The sequence below is a fragment of the Rhineura floridana genome, chromosome 7 (assembly GCF_030035675.1).
Source record: "Rhineura floridana isolate rRhiFlo1 chromosome 7, rRhiFlo1.hap2, whole genome shotgun sequence".
Classification (NCBI taxonomy): Eukaryota; Metazoa; Chordata; class Lepidosauria; order Squamata; family Rhineuridae; genus Rhineura; species Rhineura floridana.
The window spans coordinates 34,641,197-34,664,614 of NC_084486.1; the positions used below are offsets into that span (position 1 = coordinate 34,641,197).

Consider the following 23,418-nt stretch of genomic DNA (forward strand, 5'->3'; position numbering starts at 1 on the left):
AGAATTTTGTCTTCACATAAAACATGAATTCATTGCAATTTGCTGCAACAAGATAAGCTGATGGCCACAGGCTCAGGTGTGTCTTAAAGGGAAAGACAAATTTATGGAGGAGAAGGGTAACTTGATATTAGTCATGAAAGAAAAATAGTTTCTATATTCAGAGGCAGCATACCAAATGTTGAGGACATACTATGGGGGGGGCTATCGCCTGGTTGGCTACTTTGGGGAAACAAAAGGTGCTGGACTAGAGATGCACTTTTGGCATGTTCCAGAGAAATTGTTGAATTCTTAAGATATCCTTTCGCACACCTTAGCATGCTTTTAAGAGTCGAGTTCAGCTTAGAAAATACATGGTCCTAAAAATAAGGAAGTGGTTGCCTCAGCGCAAATGCAGGGTGCAAATCCAGCAGCAACACGTAAGGGAGGAGGAAGTTTTCTTACGTCGAAACATTCTTAGATCTGAATTATGGGATCTTTTTAAAACATGGAAAGCGGGAGATCGGGAGCAGAGAGATAATCGGAATAACAGTTATAACAGCCCAATTTTATTGATAGTCACAGGCAAATTTCTGCTACAACATGTATTTTTGCAAGTTCTTACAGACCTGGAATTCGGGGCTGGGGGCGCGTACTATTTACTGCTCCGCCTCAGGCACCAAAATGTCTTGGGTCACCACTGATCTAGGGATGATGCTGAAGGATACGGAAACCTTTTAGCATTACTAACCCGAACCGCCTTCCTTTTCTCTTGCGTCTCTCTCTCTTCCGCCCTCTAGTGCAGCGGCTGCATTAACGCGGAGAAGATTAACTGAAGGGGGGAGGAGTGGACTTTAGAAACAACCCTTAACCACGCTTCACCTCAGGGTGGGCGGAGCAGCAAGAGCTCCTCGCCGGTAGCAGTTGGAGCTACCGCATGGGAAGGCATGGGATGGTTTGGCCGCTGCCTGACGCAGCATTTAGTCTCGCCGGCTCTGCAGAGTTTAGGTCTCCGTTCCCGGGCTCTGCTCTCCCGCGCCCGCAAGAGCAGCAGCTTCTCGGCCATCTCCTCTCCGCCTGCTCTTTCCCCGCTTCGTTCCCCCCGTTGGCGAAGGTGGGCCTGGCCTAGAGCCGCCGCCGTCTATTCCCTCAGGCAGGCACCGCCTCACTTCCTCGTAAGCGGGGCGGGGCTCTTTCCTTTTGCACCGGCCTCGGCCCTGAACAGCCGCTTTTCCCACCATCTCAGCGGCGAAGAGTCCCAGGAAATGCCCGCAGCCCCCCGACCAGACTACGAAAGTGAGGACGAGCTGGAGCCTGAGACCCCCATGGAGTCCGAGAGCGCCTTGGAGAGCAGCAGCGGCAAAAAGCATAAGGTATTGAAGGGGTGGGAAAGGTTTATGTAAGGCCGGCGGCCCGACCGGGCCTCGTGGCTGAGGCAGCGAGTGCAGCGGGAAGCCGGGCCCGGGGAGAAGGGCTAAAGACGACTGTGGCGGCTTTTCTTTGGAACTGAGAGCGGCCTCAGGTGCTGATTTTCAGCCTGAAAGCGGGTGGCGGCGGCGGCGGCCTGGTTGAAGGTGGGCTGTTTTGGGCGCCTAGTCGAGTTCTCTACACAGCGTAGGATGAAGTACTGCCACGCGGCTGCTTTAACAACGTGGATCTCGCCGGGTTTTTTGGGGGCGGGGGGGGAATCAAGCTTAAAAGACCTTCAGAGGTCAGTTGTGCGTAAATAGTAAAATGCTGAGGGCTAGTGCTTGGTTGAGAGGGCGAACTGAAGAACCGTTTGTGTTGTGTAAGCAGTTAACATTGTGATCCTATGCATGCCTATCAAGAAGTAAGCCTGGCAGAGGACAATGAGACATACTCCTAGATAAGGATGTAATTTTGCATAGTACCAAATAATAAGAGGGAGGGATTGTGATTTCCTGTGGGCGATGTACTTGTCTGAGGTTATTTGTTCACTTCTGTTAATAATCTTTCAGAAGGATAAAAAAGATAAATCTAAAAAGCAGAAACTGAAATTGCAAAACTCTCAGCCAGAGGAAGATGAGCTGTCTGATACAGAATTAGAACCTCCCAAACCAAAGAAAATGAAAAAAAAGAAAGAAGTTTATGATGATATTGAAGGCATAATTGCAGAACACATTACAACATCCTCTCTGACTAATGGGGTTGACTGCTCAAAAAAGCAGAGTAATTTTGATGGAGAATCAAATACAGAGTGTGAAAGTGATCAAGATCAGGTGAGATGATTCCTTCAGACCTTTCATTTTGTCTACTTAATTTGTTCGGTTCTCTTGAATGTGGCAGAACACTAATTTTAGTTGTTTTTTAAATTCCATTTAATTGTTAAGGTTGGGAAAGATCAGTGAATTAACCCACATACCAAGCCAAGGTGTAATCATAATTCCTCTTCCAAGCGTAATTCAAAAGGTTAGATCTTCGCTTTTAAACCCTGACCTAGTCGGGGACCTGGGTATCGAATGGAATTCATTTTTACATATCACTCTGCCTACATGCAGAAGCTCCCCTTGTGCCACTGCTACTTGAGATGTGATAGTTGGTAATCATTTTGTCAGCAGATAAATACTTTTTAATCCTACCAGTCACGTTAGGTTCTAAGTTTTTAATTGTACCTATTAATTGCTGATTTGTATTGTGATGTTTATATTATTGTAAAGACTTTTGTGTTACATTTTGTTGTAGGTCATCTTGGGAGCCTTTAGCATTTATTAAAATATTGACTGAAGGGAACTACGCTAATAAATAACAATAGAACATACCTCATATTCTTATTTCCCCAGTTTAGTTTATTCATCTGCTTTTTTTTCAGCGTGTGCAAGTTCGGTTCAAATATTCAGTACATTGGGGATGCCAGGGCATATTGTCAACCTTGAGACTTCAGGTCCACAGACTTTAAGAGTTCAAGGAAACATGCATGGAATCAGTCTGAAGGTTTCCATTTTCTGAGTTCAACTTGAGGATAAAGGGTCATTTTATTTTAGATGTTGTGACAGTAAATGCTCTAATGCAGGGGTAGCTAACCTGTGGCCTTGCAGATGTTGCTGGACTACAATTCATATGCTGGATGGGGCTGGTGGGAATTGGATTCCAACAACATCTAGAGAGCCACAGGTCAGCCACCATGTTCTTTTCTGTTTCCTTATACATAAAAAACTTTATTTATTTAATAATTAATATTGAACCTTCAGTACAAAGCAGTCCCAGAGCAACAGTTAAAACAATTTAGCAGTAACGTTCAAACGTACAGTAAAACACCACAATAGTAAAAACAGCAGTAGCATAAAAATGAATAGCATCAGGTCATTGGTTAAAAACAGCTCAACGGGTGTTTAAAAGGCCTAGGAAAATAAAAAAGGTTTTTGCCTGGCATGAAAAAGGCATGAGTAAGTGCCAGGTGAAAGTCCCTAAAAAAAAAGTGGCTCACAATTGTAGTGTCATAGTTGAAACATCTCCCACTCTGGTTGCTTCTAGTTTAACTTTAGAAGGTGAGGGAACTCAGAGGAGGGTCTCCAAAGATTTTAATGCATGGGTAGGTACATATGAAATAATACAGTATTTGAGGTACCCAGGTCCTAAACTGTAAAAAACCTAAAAGATGTGCACTGGCATTGTGTTAGGAAACAGATGGGTAGCCAATGAAGCTGTGTTTTCTAGGGAATAGTCATCAAAGTAAGTTCACAGTTTAGTTGTAGAGCACATGCTTTGTATGCAGAAGTTCCCAGATTCATTCTCTGGTATCTGCAAGTAGGGCTGAGAAATGAACCCAGAGAACTGCTGCCGATCAATGTTAATAACTAAGCTAGAAGGACCAATAGTTTGATTTGTCATTTGGCAGCTCACAATTTCCCATTGCTTCTTCTGCTGATGAATTATGTTTGTCACCAGTGCACTTGCCATATGATACTCTTTTTCTACAGAGATTTCTGTTCTTGTTTTATTACTTTATACTAAAAGATTATGGGAGCCTTATGTACAGAATATCTTTGTATCTCTTGCCTTGTGTTCATTATTTTCTCTCAAGATATTTGAACTTCTAAATGCTTTTACCAAATGCAGTAAACACATATTTTTTTCCTTTTGCCCCTTCCAACACTTTTTGGAATATTTTAAATTGATTTTTGTGATAAATCAGTCTTTTCCTAAACCAAACTTTTGCTTTAAAAAAAACATCCAACAGGAATTGACTGAAGAACAAAAGGAAGGAGCCTTTGCCAACTTTGGTATATCTAAAGCAACTGTTGACCTTCTCAAAGGTACGTTCTGAAGTAAAAGATGCGTCCTCTTCCCCCTGCATGCCCCTTTTAATCCTGGCCTCACTATGTCTAGTTATCTGATTACACCTATAGCAGTGGTTGAGTGATAGTAGATGAGATTTGAGTACAAAATGATGTACGTTGGGACAGTATTCAAAACTTTACAAATATGCTGATGAGTTCTAATTTGACTTGTGAACACCCAGCAAAGAGATTGCAGAATTATAGTTGAAAGCTAACTGAAAACAGCTGTGCATTGTGGCAATGACAAAGTAAATTTGATACTGGGAATTTAGAAATGAATGGAAAATAAAATGGCATGTATCATAATGCTTATGGAGTGGCCACATTTGCATAGTATGCCATTTCAATTGTCTCCTATCAAAATGGATGTCATAGCGCTAGAGAAGTTACATGTCTTCATTTAACATTTGTTTTATGTATCTTCCTATGTACATAAGGTTAAGGACTTCTAGTTCAAAACATTTTCAGTACTTAAGTGGCTCTCAAAAATTAATATCAAATCAAGAACTTATCCATGCTAACTCTGATCTATTTGGAAACAATAGGTCAAGTCATTAATTCCTCTTGGGTTTACCACTAATGTTGTTCCTAGATCATACAGAACTCATGACTAAATCTAAAGAAGCTTCTTGCCAATTCTAGAGAGAGAATGTATCTTTCCATTTCAGATGGGGGATGCATCCCCTTAAAATACCTTTGGGGACGGAAAAGAGAGGATACTAAAGCTTCATGGTACCAATACTTACAAGTTCAATGCTTCTAATATATCACTACCAAAACAGTAACCAAAGTACCTGCTGAGGGAATGGTTTCATTGTTGTATTGAATATTAATTTAATTCATTTGTGGATAACCTAAAGTTTTGCAGATCACTGGAAGTTTTACCAGTTTGGGAAACTGATAATAGGTAGGCTTTACAGAGCAAGGCTTACATACAGGAAAGAAACTTTCATGAAGGCCCTTAGCAGCCTTCATTTATAGATTTCAGGGCACCCAAACTCACAGTGGAAACTTCTTTAAATATCAGATACATGCTGCAGAGAATGCAGTGAACCTGAGACCATAATGTATATATTGTGCAGGTTCTCTGTTGCCTCTGCATTTGGGGGTGAAATTTTCAATGCAGTACATCCTGAATGGCTTCAGGAGGAAGGGTGGGATATAAATTCAAGAAATAATAAAATAATAACAAAATAGTTTGCCTAAAATTTCAGTGCTAGTAATTCTATGCATTTTTCCCAAGAAACAAGCTGACTTTGTGTATAAAAATGCCCTTTAACACCATTTGATAGCAGCAAGAACTGTGTGGTAAAGCCTGACAGAATCTACCACAGTTAAATGGTATATACAATTGTAAGTTCAGTTAATTATGGAAACACAAAAACATCTGATAAAAATTGACAAATCAGATTTCATGCCCGTTTCTAGATTATAATGATTTCAAACTACAGCTCCACCTAACATTACCAATCTCTTCTTAATTTTGTAATTAGATTAGTGTTTTGTAAATGATATTTTAGATATTCCTGGCTATATTTTTCTGTTACTCTTATTTCTTAATACTTTTACATCTCTGAAATTACTTTTGAAACATCAGTTTGTAATTCTTTTCATACTTTTGTGTGTGTGAGAGAGAGAATTTTCTCAAGTGTTAGAATTCTGGGTGGTCCAGTGCAAACTGACTAGCAGTAGACTCAAGGCAGGAAAAAAGAGAAAATATATTTTCACTTAATAAATTATGAAATTCATTGCTTAGATAACTAACTTGGATAGCTTTAAGGAGGGTAAGACAAATTCACTGGTATGTCCTTGACCAATGTTCTGCTATGATAATTAAATGCAGCTACCATTTTTCAGAGGCAATAACATTCTGATTAATAAATGATGAAGATAAAGAGGTGATGGGGCAGTCATCATGTTTATGAGTTACAGAAGCATCTGGCTTATGCGACTATTGCTAGGGTTCTTGGCTGGACTGGAAAAATGATTCACAATGTATATAATGAAATGCATGGAACATTAACATCCATTTTCTTAAATATGTGAATAAAAATGCTCAATTTGTTTTCTTGTTGTGAATTTGTTTTTTGTGTTATTGTCAGCCATTGAATTACAATGAATGTACATCTTTCTAGATAAAAGCCTAACTTTATCCTTCCACAGTTCGTGGAGTTAACTACCTGTTTCCAGTTCAAGTAAAGACTTACAAGTATATATCTGATGGCAAAGATGTGATAGCCCAAGCTCGGACTGGAACTGGGAAAACCTTTTCTTTTGCCGTTCCTTTAATTGAAAAACTTCAGGGAGATCCCCAGGAAAGAAAAAGAGGTCGCACACCAAAGGTAATTGGCAGCATGATTCTATGCATCTTTGCTCAGAAGTAAGTCTCACTACATTCAATGGGGATTACTCCCAGGTTGGTGAAGATAGGATTGTAGCTGGGTGGAGCAATCGTAAACTCTATCTGGGGAGCAACAGAGTCCCTCCAGAGACTGCGCAGAGCAGATGGCGGTGGTGGTGGGTGCAGGTGGTAGGAGAAGGGGGATTTCACCTGTGGAACACTGAATATAACCTACCACACACAAAATAGTTATAGTAGCATGTGTATAAGGGTGTATTTTCTAGAAAAAAGAATAACTTGAGAAAACTCTGAAGATTTAAACCAAAAGATAATTCAGCCTGGAGTGGTACAGCTCTCAAATAACAATAACTGAATTTCTTAATTATTTTTAAAAATGATTTAGGTGCTAGTTCTCACTCCAACCAGAGAGTTGGCAATGCAAGTAGCCAGAGACTTTAAAGATATCACAAAGAAACTCAGTGTGGCTTGCTTCTATGGAGGAACAGCCTACAATGGACAATGTAAGAAATCATAACAATCTGCTTTTTGGTGGTAGTAACACAGATTTTTTTAAAGAAATAAAACTGTCTCCTCTCTCCACATGTTACCCTTTGTGCAGGTGGGGTGGGTGGGTGGGTAGAAACCACATGAAGACAATGTAAAATGACTATGCGAATGTAAAGAAATTGTGTTGCTTTTGGATTTGGTTAAATTACTGTGTGCTACATAATGTTAGTATTGGTTGTCTTTATATCCCTACTTTAAAAAAAGCTAAATATGTCTTACAATCTATCTGCTTTTTTAAAAATGAAGGAAGCAGTATTGCAGCCTCAGATCATTCTCTAAAGCAAAGGGATTAATGGAAGCACAAAAAAATGTCTAAATGAGAATTAAGTTGCACATTTTGGAGAGTGGCATGAATTAAGATTTGGGGTTCTACCAGAGTTCCAGCAAACCTCAGAACATTGCCCTAGATATATATCACAAGAAACTTTTTTTTTTTTAAATGTGCTGTTCAAATTTAGCAGTACTGTTTCAGCGTCACATGGCACTCTTTCACAATCCTTGAAAATAATTCTTCAGCAGTTGAATATGTAAACATAATTAATGTTATTTTTCAGTTGATCTTATTCGTAATGGCATTGACATCCTGGTTGGGACTCCAGGCCGAATTAAAGACCATCTTCAGAGTGGCAAGTTGGACATTTCCAATCTAAAGCATGTTGTCTTGGATGAAGTTGACCAGATGTTGGACATGGGGTTTGCTGAACAAGTAGAGGAAATCTTAGCATATGCCTATAAGAAAGGTAAATACTGAAATGTTTGCAACTGTCATATCTAACCATAGAGGTCTTGTATCTAAATCTATTTGCTTGATAGACACACTGCAATCCACTTTGTTGCTCATATTCTTTGACTTGAATTGTAACTACTGTGGAGGATTGATGGCTAGGTGGTCAATCAGAGGATTGAATTTAAGAGCTGTTTGGATCTTTCTAACACCATTTCTATATCAAAGGACTTTCAATAAAATTTGAGTCCATAGTGTAATATAGCCCATATTTTTTTAATTGTTTTATTGATAATATAGCCCATATATGAAGAAATAGAGTTTGTTTATTTATTGATTGATTGATTGATTGATTTAATTTGTATCCCGCCCTTCCTCCCAGCAGGAGCCCAGGGCGGCAAACAGGCCACTAAAAACACTTTAAAACATCATAAAAACAAATCTTAAAATACATTAAGACAAAACAGCTTTAAAAACATTTAAATCATTTTAAAAGGGTTAAAAACATTATTAAAAAACATATTAAGCAATTCTGACACAGACTGGGATAGCTGTCAACTTAAGAGGCTTGTTGAAAAATAAAAGTCTTCAAAAGGCGCCAAAAAGATAGCATATTCAAAGGGAGGGAATTCCACAGGGTAGGTGCTGCCACATTAAAGGTCCGTTTCCTATATTGTAATGAATGAACCGCCTGATAAGATGGTATCTGCAGGAGGCCCTCACCTGCAGAGCGCAGTGATTGACTGGGTATGTAAGGGGTAAGATGGTCTTTCAGGTATCCTGGTCCTGATCTGTATAGGGCTTTGTTCACCAAGACTAGAACCTTGAACTTGGCCCAGTAGCAAATGGGCAGCCAGTGCAATTCTTTCAGTAGCAGGGTGACATGTTGGCAATACCCTGCTCCAGTGAGCAGTCTCGCCACCGCATTTGCACAAGCTGCAGCTCCCGGACCAACCTCAAGGGCAGCCCCACATACAGCGCATTACAGTAATCTAGTCTGGAGGTTACCAGTGTATGGATAACAGTGGTCAGGCTATCCCGGTCCAGAAATGGCCGCAGCTGTCTCACCAGCCGAAGCTGGTAAAAGGCACTCCTAGCCATAGAGGTCACCTGAGCCTGTAGCGACAAAGGTGGATCCAGGAGCACCCCCAGGCTATGGACCTGCTCTTTCAGAGGGAGTATGACCCCATCCAAAGCAGGCAACTGACCAATTATTTGAACTCGGGAACCACCAACCCACAGCGCCTCCGTCTTGCTAGGATTCAGACTCAGTTTATTGGCCCTCATCCAGCCCACCACTGAGTCCAGGCAGCGGTCCAGGGCTTGCACGGCCTCTCCTGATTCAGATGTTACGGTGAAGTAGAGCTGGGTATCATCAGCATACTGCTGACACCTCGCCCCAAATCTCCTGATGACTGCTCCCAAGGGCTTCATATAGATGTTAAACAGAATGGGGGACAAGATGGTACCCTGCGGCACCCCACAGCACAACTGCCAAGGGGCTGAAATACAGTCACCTAATGCTATTCTCTGAGAACGACCCTGGAGATAGGATCTGAACCACTGTAAAACAGTGCCTTCAATACCCATCTCACCAAGTCGGCCCAGAAGGATACCATGGTCAATGGTATCAAAAGCCGCTGAGAGATCAAGTAAGAACAACAGGGTTGCACTCCCCCTGCCCTTCTCCCGATAAAGGTCATCCATCAGGGTGACCCAAGGCCGATTCATTCCCCTAACCAGGCCTGAATCCAGCCTGGGATGGGTCAAGACAATCTGTTTCATCCAAGAGCAACCGGTTGGTGGTTGTCACAAACCAATGGGTCCAAGGTGGGCTTTTTCATGAGTGGTCGAATCACCGCCTCTTTATAATATATAATAATAAATTTTATTTCTAAGTTGCCTATCTGGCTGTATGAAACGGCCACTCTAGGCAACGTACAAAAGAATAAAATAACATATAAATACAAATGAACAGCAACTCTACATAATCAAAACCCACCCACATCTTTACAGAATAAAACGAGATTACCCAAAAGTCCCATAGGCCCGCCGAAACAGCCAGGTTTTCAGTTCTCGGCGGAAACCTGCCAGGGAGGAGGCATGGCGGATGTCATAGGGCAGAGAATTCTTGAGGGTGGGGGCCACAATCGAAAATGCTGTCTCTCTGGTCCGCACCAGCCTAGCTGTTTTAACTGGCGGGACTGAGAGAAGGTCTTGTGGGGCTGATCTCGTCAGGCGGCATATTTGATGATGCTGGAGTCGCTCCTTTTGATAAACTGGACCGAAACCGTGTAGGGCTTTAAAGGTTAATACCAACACCTTGAATTGGGCCCGGTAAACAACTGGTAACCAGTGCAGATCTTCTAGCACTGGAGTGATATGATCACGGCAGCGGCGGTTCTTAATCAAACGTGCCGCCGCATTCTGAACCAGCTGTAGTTTCCGGACCGTCTTCAAGGGTAACCCAACGTAGAGCGCATTACAGTAGTCTAAGCGAGAGGAGACCAGGGCATGTACCACCCATGGGAGCAGATGGACAGGAAGGTAGGGTCGCAGCTTCTGTATTAGATGTAATTGATATCAAGCTGCCCGGCTCGCTGCTAAAACCTGAGCCTTCATGGACAGCTGGGAGTCAAGAATGACCCCGAGGCTGCAAACCTGGTCCTTCAGGGGCAATCTTACCCCATTCAACACCAGGTCAATATCTCCCAACCTTTCTTGTCTCCCACAAGCAGTACCTCAGTCTTGTCGGGGTTCAGTTTCAGCCTATTGCCTCCCATCCATTCACTTACGGACTCCAGGCACTTGGAAATGGTATCCACAGCCAACTCTGGTGAGGACTTAAATGAGAGATAGAGCTGAGTGTCATCCGCATATTGGTGGCACTGCAACCCAAATCTCCTGATGATGGCCCCCAGCGGCTTTACATAGATGTTAAATAGCATGGGAGAGAGGATAGAACCCTGTGGCACACCACAATTGAGAGGCCAAGGGTCTGAAACCTCATCTCCCAATGCCACCCGTTGGTGCCTGTCCGAGAGATAGGAACGGAACCACCGTAAAACAGTGCCCCCTATTCCCATCCCCTCCAGGCGATCCAAGAGGATACCGTGGTCAACGGTATCGAAAGCTGCTGAGAGATCCAGGAATGCATGTTCTCCCCTATCCAATGCCCTCCTCAAATCATCCACTAGAGTGACCAAGGCTGTTTCAGTTCCATGTCCAGTCCTGAAGCCTGATTGGAATGGATCTAAATAATCTGCTTCATCCAAGTGTGTCTGTAACTGTGTGGCCACCACTCGCTCAATCACCTTGCCCAAAAATGGTAGATTAGAGACTGGGCGAAAGTTGTTCAACTCTTGGGGATCCAAGGAGGACTTTTTCAGAATGGGCTTTATTACCGCCTCCTTAAGGGCTAATGGCATTGCACCCTCTTCCAAGGAAGCATTTACCACTGCCTTGATCCCTTCGCTCAGTCTCTCTTTGCAGCCCATAATGAGCCACGTAGGGCAAGGGTCAAACAGACAGGTGGTCGGCCTCACAGTAGAGAGCACCTTGTCCACTTCCTCAGAGGGAAGAGGCTGAAACCGATCCCACCGGACCGGGATGCAACTGGCCGACTCTGGCCCACTTCCTGTATCCACGGCGTACGGAATCGTGTTCTTCAGGCGCTCGATTTTATCAGCAAAGTGTTTGGCAAATGAGTCACAGGAGGCTTTAGAATGCCCCATGGGTTCCTGAGCCACTGGACCGACCAGGCTTCGGACCACTTGGAACAACCTCCTGGGACAACACTCTGCGGATGCAATAGAGGCAGCAAAGAAATCCCTCTTTGTTGCCTTTGTTGCCACTTGATAGGCAGCTATTGCTGCTCTAACCAGTGTCCGATCGTCTTCGGAGCAAGATTTCCGCCACCGGCGCTCTAGTCGTCTCACCTCCTGCCTCAGACTCCGTAAGCGTGGTGTATACCAGGGCGCAATCTGAGTTCTATTCAGGGGGAGAGGACGTTTCGGAGCCACCTGGTCTATTGCCCTGGTGATCTCCCTATTCCACTCTGTCACCAGGGTTTCAACCGGGCAACCTTCTGACGGCTCCAGATCTCCCAGCGCATTCAGGAATCCCTTTGGCTCCATCAGGCGTCTGGGACGGACCATCATAATAGGTCCCTTTCCCCTGCGGAGGGTGTGCTGCAATGAGAGGTCCATGTTCATCAGATAGTGATCTGACCATGACATGGGGTTCGAAGAAACAGCCTCCATTTTCAGAGCACTTTCTCCCCCTCCCGAGACAAACACAAGGTCTTTCAAGGCAGCTGGAACCACTCCCACAGTGATGCGTTGACCACACCCTGGATCCACTTGGTCAGACCCCCTCGGCAAGCTTTAATAAGCCAAGAAGGGTAAGGGTCAAACAGACACCTTGGGCTCCTGCTGGGAGGAAGGGTGGGATACAGATTAAAAGAAGAAGAAGACATGTTGCTGGCTGCATCATCGCAAGCACCTTGTCCACGTCATCAGGCCGCATCAACTGAAACCGTTCCCAAGAAATTGCAATATTATTCATTGAAATATTTATAACCTGCAGTTTCATAAAGCATATCAAGGAAGTATACAACATAAAAAATATAGTAAAATCAGTAAAAAGAAAAAAATTCATAAAAACATAAGATACTGGTTGGTTAGAAAGAAAAAATCATATTGGGAATGCCTGCCTGTATGTACATTGGCTTCAAATTATCAATTGATGTTTTTATTTAAAAGTTGATTTTTTAAATACATTGAAATGTCCAGCGTCACACATCATATGTAAAAAGGAATTATGCTCTGAAAAGATTTGATAAGGAGTTGTCTTCCTAAAGGCATTTCAGAAATGCTTTTCTGTTAAAGCTTGTAAAAACTTAAAACAGGAAATTATTGGGAAGTGTAGTAGGGGGCATTATATTGTACAAGACATGCATAATCAAATTGATTCCTATTATCCTTTCTACATCTGTTCCTATCCAAAAGTAGTGCTTTGAGAAGACATGTTGGGAAAACATTTGAACCCCCATATTTTCTAATAATGTATTTTCTCCTTTTATTCTGAGTGTTCTTTTGCCACTGTTTGTTGTGAGTAGAGATTTTCCTGTATATTTTATCGTCGAGATTAACATAGCTTTAACTTTGTATCACACAATGTGTTTTTTGTTAAAGATTCTGAAGACAATCCACAGACATTACTCTTTTCTGCAACGTGCCCACATTGGGTTTATGATGTAGCAAAGAAATATATGAAAACCAGATATGAGCAAATTGATCTTATTGGAAAGAGGACTCAAAAGACTGCTATGACTGTAGAAGTAAGTAATTTCTTTCACTGAAACATGATTAACTTTGTGTGCTGCAAGTGTAGTTCTTTTTAAAAAAAATCTGTAAATATAATTGAGTTGGATCCAGACTAAGGGCGCAATCCAACTGCTATTTACATTGGGCTGAGGGGAGTTGGATATGGCGGACCCCCAGCTGTGGCTGGGTCCCGGTTCAGCCAGGCTACGTCAACAGAAGCCCCTCATCCTGGCTCAGCCACAGTGGAGCTAGGACCCAGATAGCTCAGCTCGGGGTGAGCCAGTGGAAGGCCCGAGAAAGGGGCATTCGGGGGGTGACGGAGGAGGCGCCAAGGGGAGGACTTGGGCCTCATCCAACTTTGTGTTTGGAGCACTCTTGCAGGTCCCGATCCACGCAAAAGTTACGCCAGGAAAAAGGTCGGTCTAAAAGAACAATTGCAATGGAAGTCAATAATTGAGAGTGCATACTTTCCGGTAGGGGTATTTGTGAGAGCTGGCTTTTACTTTCTGGTCCCTGTGTGCAGCTCCTGGCTTGGTGTTCAGCCAGCCCGGAGGCTACTGGATGCCACAGACAGTCCTGCTGGCTTCCCTTCCACCAGCTTCCCCTGAGTTGGACTGCTGTGTAGGTTAGTTGCACTGAGTTGTAACTGAAATCACTTGGACTTAAGTCATGATTAATAGCACAGTCTTAACCATATATACTTAGGTGTAACTCCTATTGAATTCATTAGGGCTTACGTCCAGGTAAATGGGGCTAGGATTGCAGCCTAACTTGTCCCATAGATTTCAGTGGGACCAATGTTCAACTAAGTGAGGGTTGATCCAGTCCATTGCTTTGGTCTGTTTTACTCTTTCATTGCTAACCAGCATTCATTTCATTTCCTGATAGCATTTGGCTATTGAATGTCATTGGTCCCAAAGAGCTGCAGTCATTGGAGATGTCATTCAAGTCTATAGTGGTAGTCATGGACGGACCATCATTTTTTGTGAGACAAAAAAGGAGGCAACTGAACTGGCACTGAATGCCTCCATAAAACAGGTACAATGACCCCTCATGTCTGAAGAGGATTGCTACAAATTTAACATTTCTTGAATTGATTGTGGGTGACTGGAGAAGGATTAACAGTTTAACAAGAAATCTTTGCATCCTAAGCATGCGGTTTCTATTCGAAATGATTACTTATTTGAAAATGCTTCTAAATTTATGAAATCAGGCTTTATTGATCCTGTTCTCCATATGTGAAATAACTCTGTTTCTGAACTTGATTTGTTTTGTTTTATTTATTTATTTGATTTATATCCCGTCCTTCCTCCCAGCAGGAGCCCAGAGCAGCAAACAAAAGCACTAAAAACACTTTAAACATCATAAAACATCATAAAAACAGACTTTAAAATACATTAAAACAAAAAATCTCTAAAAACACTTTTTAAAAAGCTTTCAAGATGTTTTTGTAAGAAGGTTAAAAACGTTGGTTTAAAAATTTTAAAAATATATTAAAAAACAATTCCAACACAGATGCAGACTTGGTATTTTATATATGAAATGTTTTTTTTTACTTCACTGCAGTTCAGTGAGGCTTGTTCATTGGGCTTGGGTTATGCGCCTTGGAATTTAAGGCATCAGAGTAAGAATAATCTTAATTCCCATTTATTTACATCATTTGCATTCTGCCTATTTAATAATTTCCTCTGGGTGGTTAACAACAAAAGTTAAAAGCAAACAAAGAGTACTTAATTGTAATCCCCCCATCCCATTGGATCTCTTGCTGGTTTGCATTTGTAAATTAGCTTTTGCCTACCCTGCTCTGTTTCGCACCCTTTTGTGAACTTCTGTATGCCATATAGGTAAAATAGACTGGCTCATGACCTATTGCAATGTCGTCATTTCTTTATAATATATCCAACATTTATTTTGAATAAGTTCCTTTCCACTTAGTATGTTGCTAGCAGGCACAGAGTTCCCAGATGCCTTTCTTGTTCTTAGGTGCCTCGCTGAAGTGGATGCCGTTCTGATAGTCCCATAATGCAAAGTATCCTGTTTTCTGCATGGATTTGTCTGGAATGGCATCCATGCACCTTTGGATGTTTGGGGCATAGTGTTTTTCATGAATGGGGGAAAATGGAGAAAACAATGTGTCAGAATTCAAGGCATGTGTTTCTCTGACAACCAGAATGTTTGAGGCCTTGTTTAAATTGCTTAGGGAAAGAAAGCATGGCTCTTGTAATTTGTCACTTTTGTCTTAACATTTTTTCATTAACTGGATGTAGGATGCACAGTCTTTACATGGTGATATTCCACAAAAGCAGAGAGAGGTAACACTGAAAGGCTTTCGGAATGGATCATTTGGAGTTCTTGTTGCAACCAATGTAGCTGCCCGTGGTTTAGATATCCCAGAGGTTGATCTGGTAATACAAAGTTCACCACCAAAGGTAAATTACTAGTTGGAGAGAACCATATTTAATTGTACGTAACATAGAACGGGTAGACTAATGTTGCTTGCTTAAAGTGACACGAGGCAGTTTTCTAGTTTGTTGTATAGAACCACCAGTTGAACATTGTTTGGGATCCTCATATGGTTCACGCACTCTTCCTTGGAAATCATCTGTTTAAGAATATAGCACAGCTGAAGTGTCAGGATTGCAAAATCTGTTACGTTCTTTCAAGGGCAAGAACGCTGTTCTATTCTAACAGTGTCTTCTTACATCATGATATTTATCTTAGCTGAGTTCAACTGTTTATCTTTTTTTACACATTTGAGATATTTTACAAGGGATCTTAATATTAAAATAATTATTGTAGGCATATTTATGTAAAATTCTTGTGTGGATAATTGGACAGATTCACTCAGATGTAGTCTTGCTTTCAGGAGGCCTTTAATAGGCCATTTGTAGTGAAATGTGAAATCTAGTCTTATGAAGGGGTACAGTATGTGTTTGGTGAACTTGAATTTTCAGCTTTGGAGGCTGCAGGATGATAGGATAGCTAATGAGGCAATTCATAACACTTGTTTTCTCACAGATGTATACCTTTTTGCAATCATAGGGGGAAGTTCCAGTGTAGAGCTAGGAGGCATCCACTCGCATAATGGGACTGCTCCTTCCTCTTCCCCTGCAGCCCTCCACACCACCAGAACCTGCTATAGATGGGGTTGTTGCAGGGGGGAGAAGGAGATAAAGCAGAGACCCGTTGTACAAGTGGGCAGACATCATTGGATGACACGTAGTGTTTTTGACAGTCAGTCGTCCATTTTATGTAGCTAGCTAAATGCTCTTACATGTCAGTAAATGCAAACTTTTGGATTCTCTGTAGCGTGTAAGGATTTCTCATATGGCTTTTATTTATGAAGGATGTAGAGTCCTACATTCATCGTTCTGGGCGCACAGGTCGAGCTGGACGAACTGGGATGTGTATCTGTTTCTATCAGCGGAAAGAAGATTATCAGCTAAGACAAGTAGAACAAAAAGCGGTAATTATCTTTGGGCTTCTTCCATCTTTTGTGTCATTTATGTATTGGGTGTCTAAGCCACAGCATGTATCTCTAGGAGTGAGTTTTTATTTGAATAATGTACACATTCTTAAGCACTTCATGCATTGAAAAGCACTGTAGATATTTTAAGTGCTATTTATAGTTATGACTAAAATGTCAGTACAGCTACTTTTGTGATGAACTTCTATTAATTGAGTAATGTACCCTCTAACTTCAGGGGATTACATTTAAACGCGTAGGTGTTCCTACAGCGACGGACATAATTAAAGCGTCCAGTAAAGATGCTATCAGGTACGTTCATTTTTGGTTTATATTTGGGGTTATGCCTTATGTTATCTTTTCAGCGCCAGGTTAAGACTCTCCTCTTCCAGGCATTTTAGCATGTGCTTTTAAATTGTTTTTTAAAAATGTGTTTTTAAATTTGTATATTTGTTTTTAATGTTTTAATTGTTGTAAACAGCCCAGAGAGCTTCGGCTATGGGGCAGTATACAAATGTAATAAATTAATTAAAAGTTAGTTTCTCTTTCCATTGCAAAAATCTCTGTTTGAGGGGAATTGTTTTACTAGTCTTCTTGATTGTCAAGATGTTCATCTGTGTGTGTGTGCTTGCACATGTGTGTATTTTATTTGGGTTTTGTAGACATCTGACTTTATAGAATAGTATTCACCAGACTTGATTCAACAGATTTTATTTGCCCTGCAGAAAGCTATAGGTGTATACACCATCATAGAAATATATCTCCCCAAGTAACAGCACATTTTCCTGCAATGGAAGAGCTGGTCCTCAGATAGGCTATTCCTCCCACTCACTCCACCAGGCAAGAATACACAAATGAAGCATGCTTACCTCACAGTGTGGGAGGGCGACATCTTCAGTTCCTTTCTCTCTAGTTCTCAGTGTAAGCCTTGGCGTTGCAGCTAGGAGTGTAGCCTTGTCAGCATACTTTTTTTTCTTTTTCTTTTTATTATCTGGGCCTGCAAAAGAGGGACACCCCCTCAGAGATGAACCTTGAGCAGATAATGTTTTGTTTATAAGACATGGCCCCAAGGACAAGTAAACTGTTTACCTTGGCCTTACTGGAGGATGCTTCTCAGCCTGATGCGGGCCTGTCTCCTCAAGTAATGCTAATGCCACAAATGCAGGCATTTTGATGTTGGGTGCTGCCTCAGGGGAGGTGGTGACACCCTCTGGGTTGCCAAACCCTGCAAGTACAATTCAAGCCAGCAAAGAGTTCAGGGACCAACTGGATCAGGCAACTAAGAGGCTTGGCTGGGGGAGCACTAGATAAGACTGCTCCATGTCACCTCTAGTAATTGACTGTAAGGATCTCCAATTCTGTTGAGGGGTTCAAAAGGTCATCCCCCAGGCTTGGGTGTGTGTGTCTAGTCTGGTTACAGCAGAGGGGAAGATTTCCTTTGTAGTGGTCCTCTGGCACTACATACCTCAAATGTTGATATATACATTTGGTAAAAGTTTTGTTGATACATATTTCAAATATTGTTTTGATAATGAGTGGTGTCCATGCTGTCTGTTTACCAGTGGAATGTATTGGCAGAATGGGGGATGGGAGGAGGCAGTTTTCATCCTCTGAAGCAGATTTTTGAGGTGGGGGAGGGCCTGCTGAAAATTCCCTCCCTCCATTCTGCTGATGGATTCCTTCTATCAGTGGATGACTACCTAGTGTCCACCCAGTGAAAATAAAATTTATTTTGAATGTTCAATTATACATTAAAAATGTATTGGTAACACTGAAGTTGCTCTCTCTAAAGTGGTATGTGATTAATTTTAAACATAATCTTGATGGGGCACAACACAGTGTTCTCGGCGTTCTTGCAAGGCCTTTGAAAACTTAGGTAAACATAAACCCAAACAACTTAATGCAGTGTGTAGCACATGCTGTGAACTTGCATTAATCTTCTCAGCCATATTTGTATACCGTCAGGAATATTTGCTTAATGATAACCGCTTAAAGATTCAGCTGAACTACCTTCTCTTTTAGCTCACAAGAACAGTAACACTTGTACATCCTGTTCATCTGCAGCATGATAATCAGTCCTTTTGTCAGTTGGGGAGAGTATCTGGGCTTGTACTGATTTGATCTGAACCTAGCGGGAAAAGCTGTGAAACAAACTACGGGAAGCAGATAGATTGGGGGGGAGGGGAAATTGGGATAATATTCAGGGGGTTGCATCCTGCTGGTCTTCCTTTGCTCCTGCTCTGCATCCTCTACACTCCTCAAAAAGCTGCTTCAGGGGTGGGGTGGGGGGGCTGTCCTGAACAGTATGTACTGCAATATGGTCTGCATTGGGAGGGGAGGGGGGAATCGCCTGAAATCATTCCTCTGCCCAATTCCTCCCAATGCAGCCCTGTTCAAGAGAGCCCCGCCCCAAACCTCTGGAGAGGCTTTTCATAGGGTGCAGAGTGGGAGGAGGGAAAACTGTGCAAGCTGCAGTCCTATACATGTTTGTTCCGAAGTAAGCTCCTAAATAGGGGGGCTTACTCTCTAGTGAGTGTGTTTAGGATTGCAGCCTATTGAGTTTTACTTCAGTCTTACATGTTTACAAAATGTATGCCCTTTATTTCATTAGTTTAGAATATACTGACTTTTATCTTTTATTCAGATCTTTGGATTCTGTTCCTCCATCTGCCATTGACTACTTCAGACAGGCTGCTGAGCGGCTGATAGAGGAAAAGGGGGCAGTGGAAGCTCTGGCCGCTGCCCTGGCTCACATTTCAGGAGCTACTTCCATTGAACAGCGTTCTTTGCTCAACTCTGATGCGGTAAATATGATGGCATGCAGTTGTGTACCATTTACGTAGTCTAGGAGCTCATTAAGCATAATTAACTTTTCTGAAAGGATTTCCCATTACTTGTATGTGAACACAGGGAAATCGCATCTCCAGAATCGCATTTTTCCCATTCATGCATTGATTGATTGCATACCAATACATTCTTGTCTTGATGAAGGGCCAAGGGAGTTATAACTTTAGAACCACAATTTAGAGACCATGAACTTCCTTTCCCACCAATCCCCTGGCAAAAAAAACCCCTACGCACACATTAGTGGTCATTGAGCATTATGACTGTACCACTCTTAACTGTTAAGGCTAACCAGGATTCCCTTGGACCTTGCTTTGTGAATGCATGTGCATTGGCCCTATATGGAAATATATTATCTGACTGGCATCCTGTTGAGGATGTATTATGGAATCCTGAATACATATGAATATTACTAAAGCTAAACATTATATTCAGTAATTTCATAATTTGTAGTATAACTCATTTTATTGTTCCCTATACATTGCTTGTCCAGCAGTCATCATTGCTAAAATATTGTCTCCCACGTAATACTGGCAACACAGGTTTCTGTGATTACTCCTACTTTATGTTGAGTGCCTTATTTTGTGTTATGTCCTGGACATGTATTGGAATGATATAGTCCTGCCCCCACTACAAGTAGTAAATTACAAGAGGTTGGAGTGCTCCCCCACTCTAAAGTCTTAAATTGTATTTGGGTCTAGTATAATGCCAAACCATGGTTTGTAAGCCAACAATAAACCATGGCTCCATATGGTTTGTTACCAGAAAACAAACCATGGTTAGTCTGCTGTATTGGGTTTGGACATTTAAACAAACCACACTTCAGCTAAACAAACCATAATTTACTGTTATATCTGAATCAGGGCTTAGTCAAAATTCTTAACCCAATTATAACCATCATTTTTTACTGTAAATATTTATCAGTGTTTGCCTTTTTTTTAAGGGTTATGTGACCATGACGTTTCAGTGTTCAGTAGAAATGCACACTATTGGCTATGCTTGGCGAGGCTTGAAGGAGCAGCTGGGTGAGGACATAGACAACAAAGTGTCTAGAATGCGCTTTCTCAAGGGAAAGATGGTAAGACATATTGCCCTATGCATTTTTAGGTATTGGTAGTTGTTTTGTAGTATTTGTTTTTTCTCCTTGTCTAATCTGGTAATGTCCAAATCACAAATTTTGCAGTTGAAAACCAAAACATTGTTGGTAAGGGATATGAGGAGGATTTTTTATAACTGGAGTTAGTGTTGTCCTAGGATAGAACTTCAGACCTACATTGAAATATGCTAGTTTGAATCCTCACTTAGCGTTGCCATTAATATGTCTCAGCCTTCCTAGCTTTCCAACACTGTAAATAGTAATAATGTATTCTAGGATGACTGTGAATAAGGATTATAAAGCATATTGTACCATTTATAACAAGTTTGGAAGCAAAGGTTGCTTGACTTCTGTGTCAAAAATTAAAGCACTTTTTTTGTAGACTTCATATTTTGGCAGGAAAACTTTCAGGTATAGTTATTACTTGTGAAGAGCATTAATGACTGACCAATCCATTCATCCTTCTCCATTTGACTTTTATTCAGTTATTCACAAATCTGCATCCTGTGTTTTTATGAGACAAAGTAGCAGCCTTTCCTAGTTCTTTATGCTGGTCTGTAAAAAAAAGCTTAGTCCTCACCAGCACCAGTAGTTAACTTGATCCTACTCCTACAATTTTCCTTCGAACTAATCAAATCAAATGCAGTGCTTTTTCAGGTACTTACTGCTATGTCTTAATGTGTGAATCAATAAGTTTGATTCTCCAAAGAGTGTTTCAAATTTCTTTATTCAGTGGCTGACTGTCGATGTATCTCTTGTATTTAGGGCGTGTGTTTTGACATTCCTACAGCTGAACTAAGTAAAATACAGGTGAGACCACTTGATGGATTTTCACTTCTTTAACAATATTTAAATTGGGGAGGGGGATACAGCCTACCATCAAAATAAACTTTCATGAAAACTGGAAAGGTTGTATTTAAGTTGACATCAAAACCCAAGGGCCTCAGTCATGTGCTGTTAACATATTGGAAAGATTTGAGAGTATGCTTAGATCAGAAGTATCATTTTAAGTGAGAAACGGGACACGGTGCTGCTTAATCAAGGGGTGAAACTGAAGATAATACTAGTCTTCTTTATTGTAATACGTCTTACCAAAGATTTGATTTCATTTTAGTAACTTATTGTTTCATATTACATCTAATACTTGGGGGCAGTGTAATTAACTTTTCATGGGTTGAATGACATTTATGAAGTGTTGTCTAAAAACACTGTTTAAGGTAAACATAATGGAGAAAGAAGAAACATAGTTAAAAAAGAAAAGGTTGCTTCTTGGAGTTTTAAAGCATTCCTTCAAATAAATTTTTATAATGGTATTGTTATAGTAAAAGAGGAAATAGCATCCCCTACTTATTCTTGACTTGAGGTGTCAAGGTGTAAGGTAATTTTCTTAACTGATTTATTTTGATGCCTTGTTCTGCCTTTTTGTGGGAAAGTGTCTTCTCTGTCGCTCTTAATAGGTTATCCTTTATTTTATTGATTGTAAATACTGGTTTGGTACAGGCTTGTCAATTCAGTGCTGATTGTAGAGATAACCAAATAATTTGTTTGTTATTAGCAAACATGGCAAGATACAAGACGCTGGCAACTTTCTGTGGCAACAGAATTGCCTGAGCTTGAAGAATCATCACGTGAGAATGGCTCAGATTTCAGGAATGGAAGGCGAGGTGGCGGTGGCTCAGATTTCAGGAATGGAAGGCGAGGTGGCGGCGCCAACAGGCATGACCGATTCAGAAACAGGGGCCAAAAACGAAGTTTTGACCGGGCTTTTTGATCATTCGTTAATATGTCATACATAAGTGGGACTAAATCTCTTGTTTTATCAGAAGTAAAGTTGATTACACTTTCCTATGTACTTTTATCACAAGCTTGGATTTGTCTCATTCATACATTCTGGCTGCAACTTATTGGGGTGGTGGTTGAGAAACAAGATGGGACTGTTCTAGTGTTGAATGTTACTGCATAGATTTAGGCATAAGAACTTGGATCCAGACTTTGCTGGTAGAAAAGTGAGGCTGTGACTTCTGATTTTCTCCTTCAGCCACTTTTACCCTCCAAAAATACTCTTTGGAGGGTTGGAGAATTCTCTGGAATAATATGGGAAGGTAGCACTCGGGACTGAAGGGGGAGTCTGCAAAAGTTGCTACCTCCTCCCTCCCTTTCCACTTGCATGATCCCTCTGCTGGGTCAAAAGCTTTCTGTGGGCAGGAGGAGTTTTTGTATTTGCAGAGTATGAAGTCTGAATCCAACCCAAGGGCTGCTGTGCCAGCACTTTGCACTAGAGTTTGTGTGAGTGAGTGATGATGTAGGGTGAACAGGCACCTGTACCAAATGCACCACAGCACAGATTTATTTACCACTTTTTGACCCAAAGTTCCACAAAAGCATGAAAATACAACATACAGGAGAGTAATTGCCAAGCAGTGGCAAAGAAAGCCTTCTCGAGCAAAAGGGTTAAAGGGTGATCTCACCCACCCCTGCATCCAACACATTTGGGTAAAAGCAACCTGAACAACCCAGAACTAGAGAAATGGGTTCTAATAAGTTTCGTTTATGAGGAAAAACACACGACTTCTGTGGCTTTTTCTGTTTCCATATTTGTAACATTTTTGTCTCACCCTTCCTCAAATTGCCTGAGTAGATTTTGTTGTAAGCTACACTGATGAGTGACTTCAAGACCACACAGTGAATTTTAGTAGTTGAGATGGTTGCAAATCTAAGGGACAGTCCACATAATCTTTTCAAATATTTGTTATATTTGTCTCTAAAGTCATTCTTTACA

General features: G+C 41.4%; 1 protein-coding gene across 1 annotated transcript; it reads left to right on the forward strand.

Annotated features, from left to right (window-relative positions):
- The first annotated feature begins 869 nt into the window (after window positions 1–869).
- Window positions 870–22,497, forward strand: LOC133388815 (nucleolar RNA helicase 2-like). The gene is made up of 15 exons (XM_061635194.1): window positions 870–1,349; window positions 1,956–2,216; window positions 4,175–4,250; window positions 6,438–6,616; window positions 7,019–7,136; window positions 7,737–7,922; window positions 13,102–13,247; window positions 14,122–14,271; window positions 15,501–15,662; window positions 16,580–16,699; window positions 16,938–17,011; window positions 19,344–19,503; window positions 20,487–20,621; window positions 21,405–21,449; window positions 22,195–22,497. The coding sequence occupies exons 1-15, from the start codon at window positions 924–926 to the stop codon at window positions 22,408–22,410; spliced, it is 2,454 nt and encodes an 817-aa protein (XP_061491178.1). The 5' UTR covers window positions 870–923; the 3' UTR covers window positions 22,411–22,497.
- The last annotated feature ends 921 nt before the right edge of the window (window positions 22,498–23,418 follow it).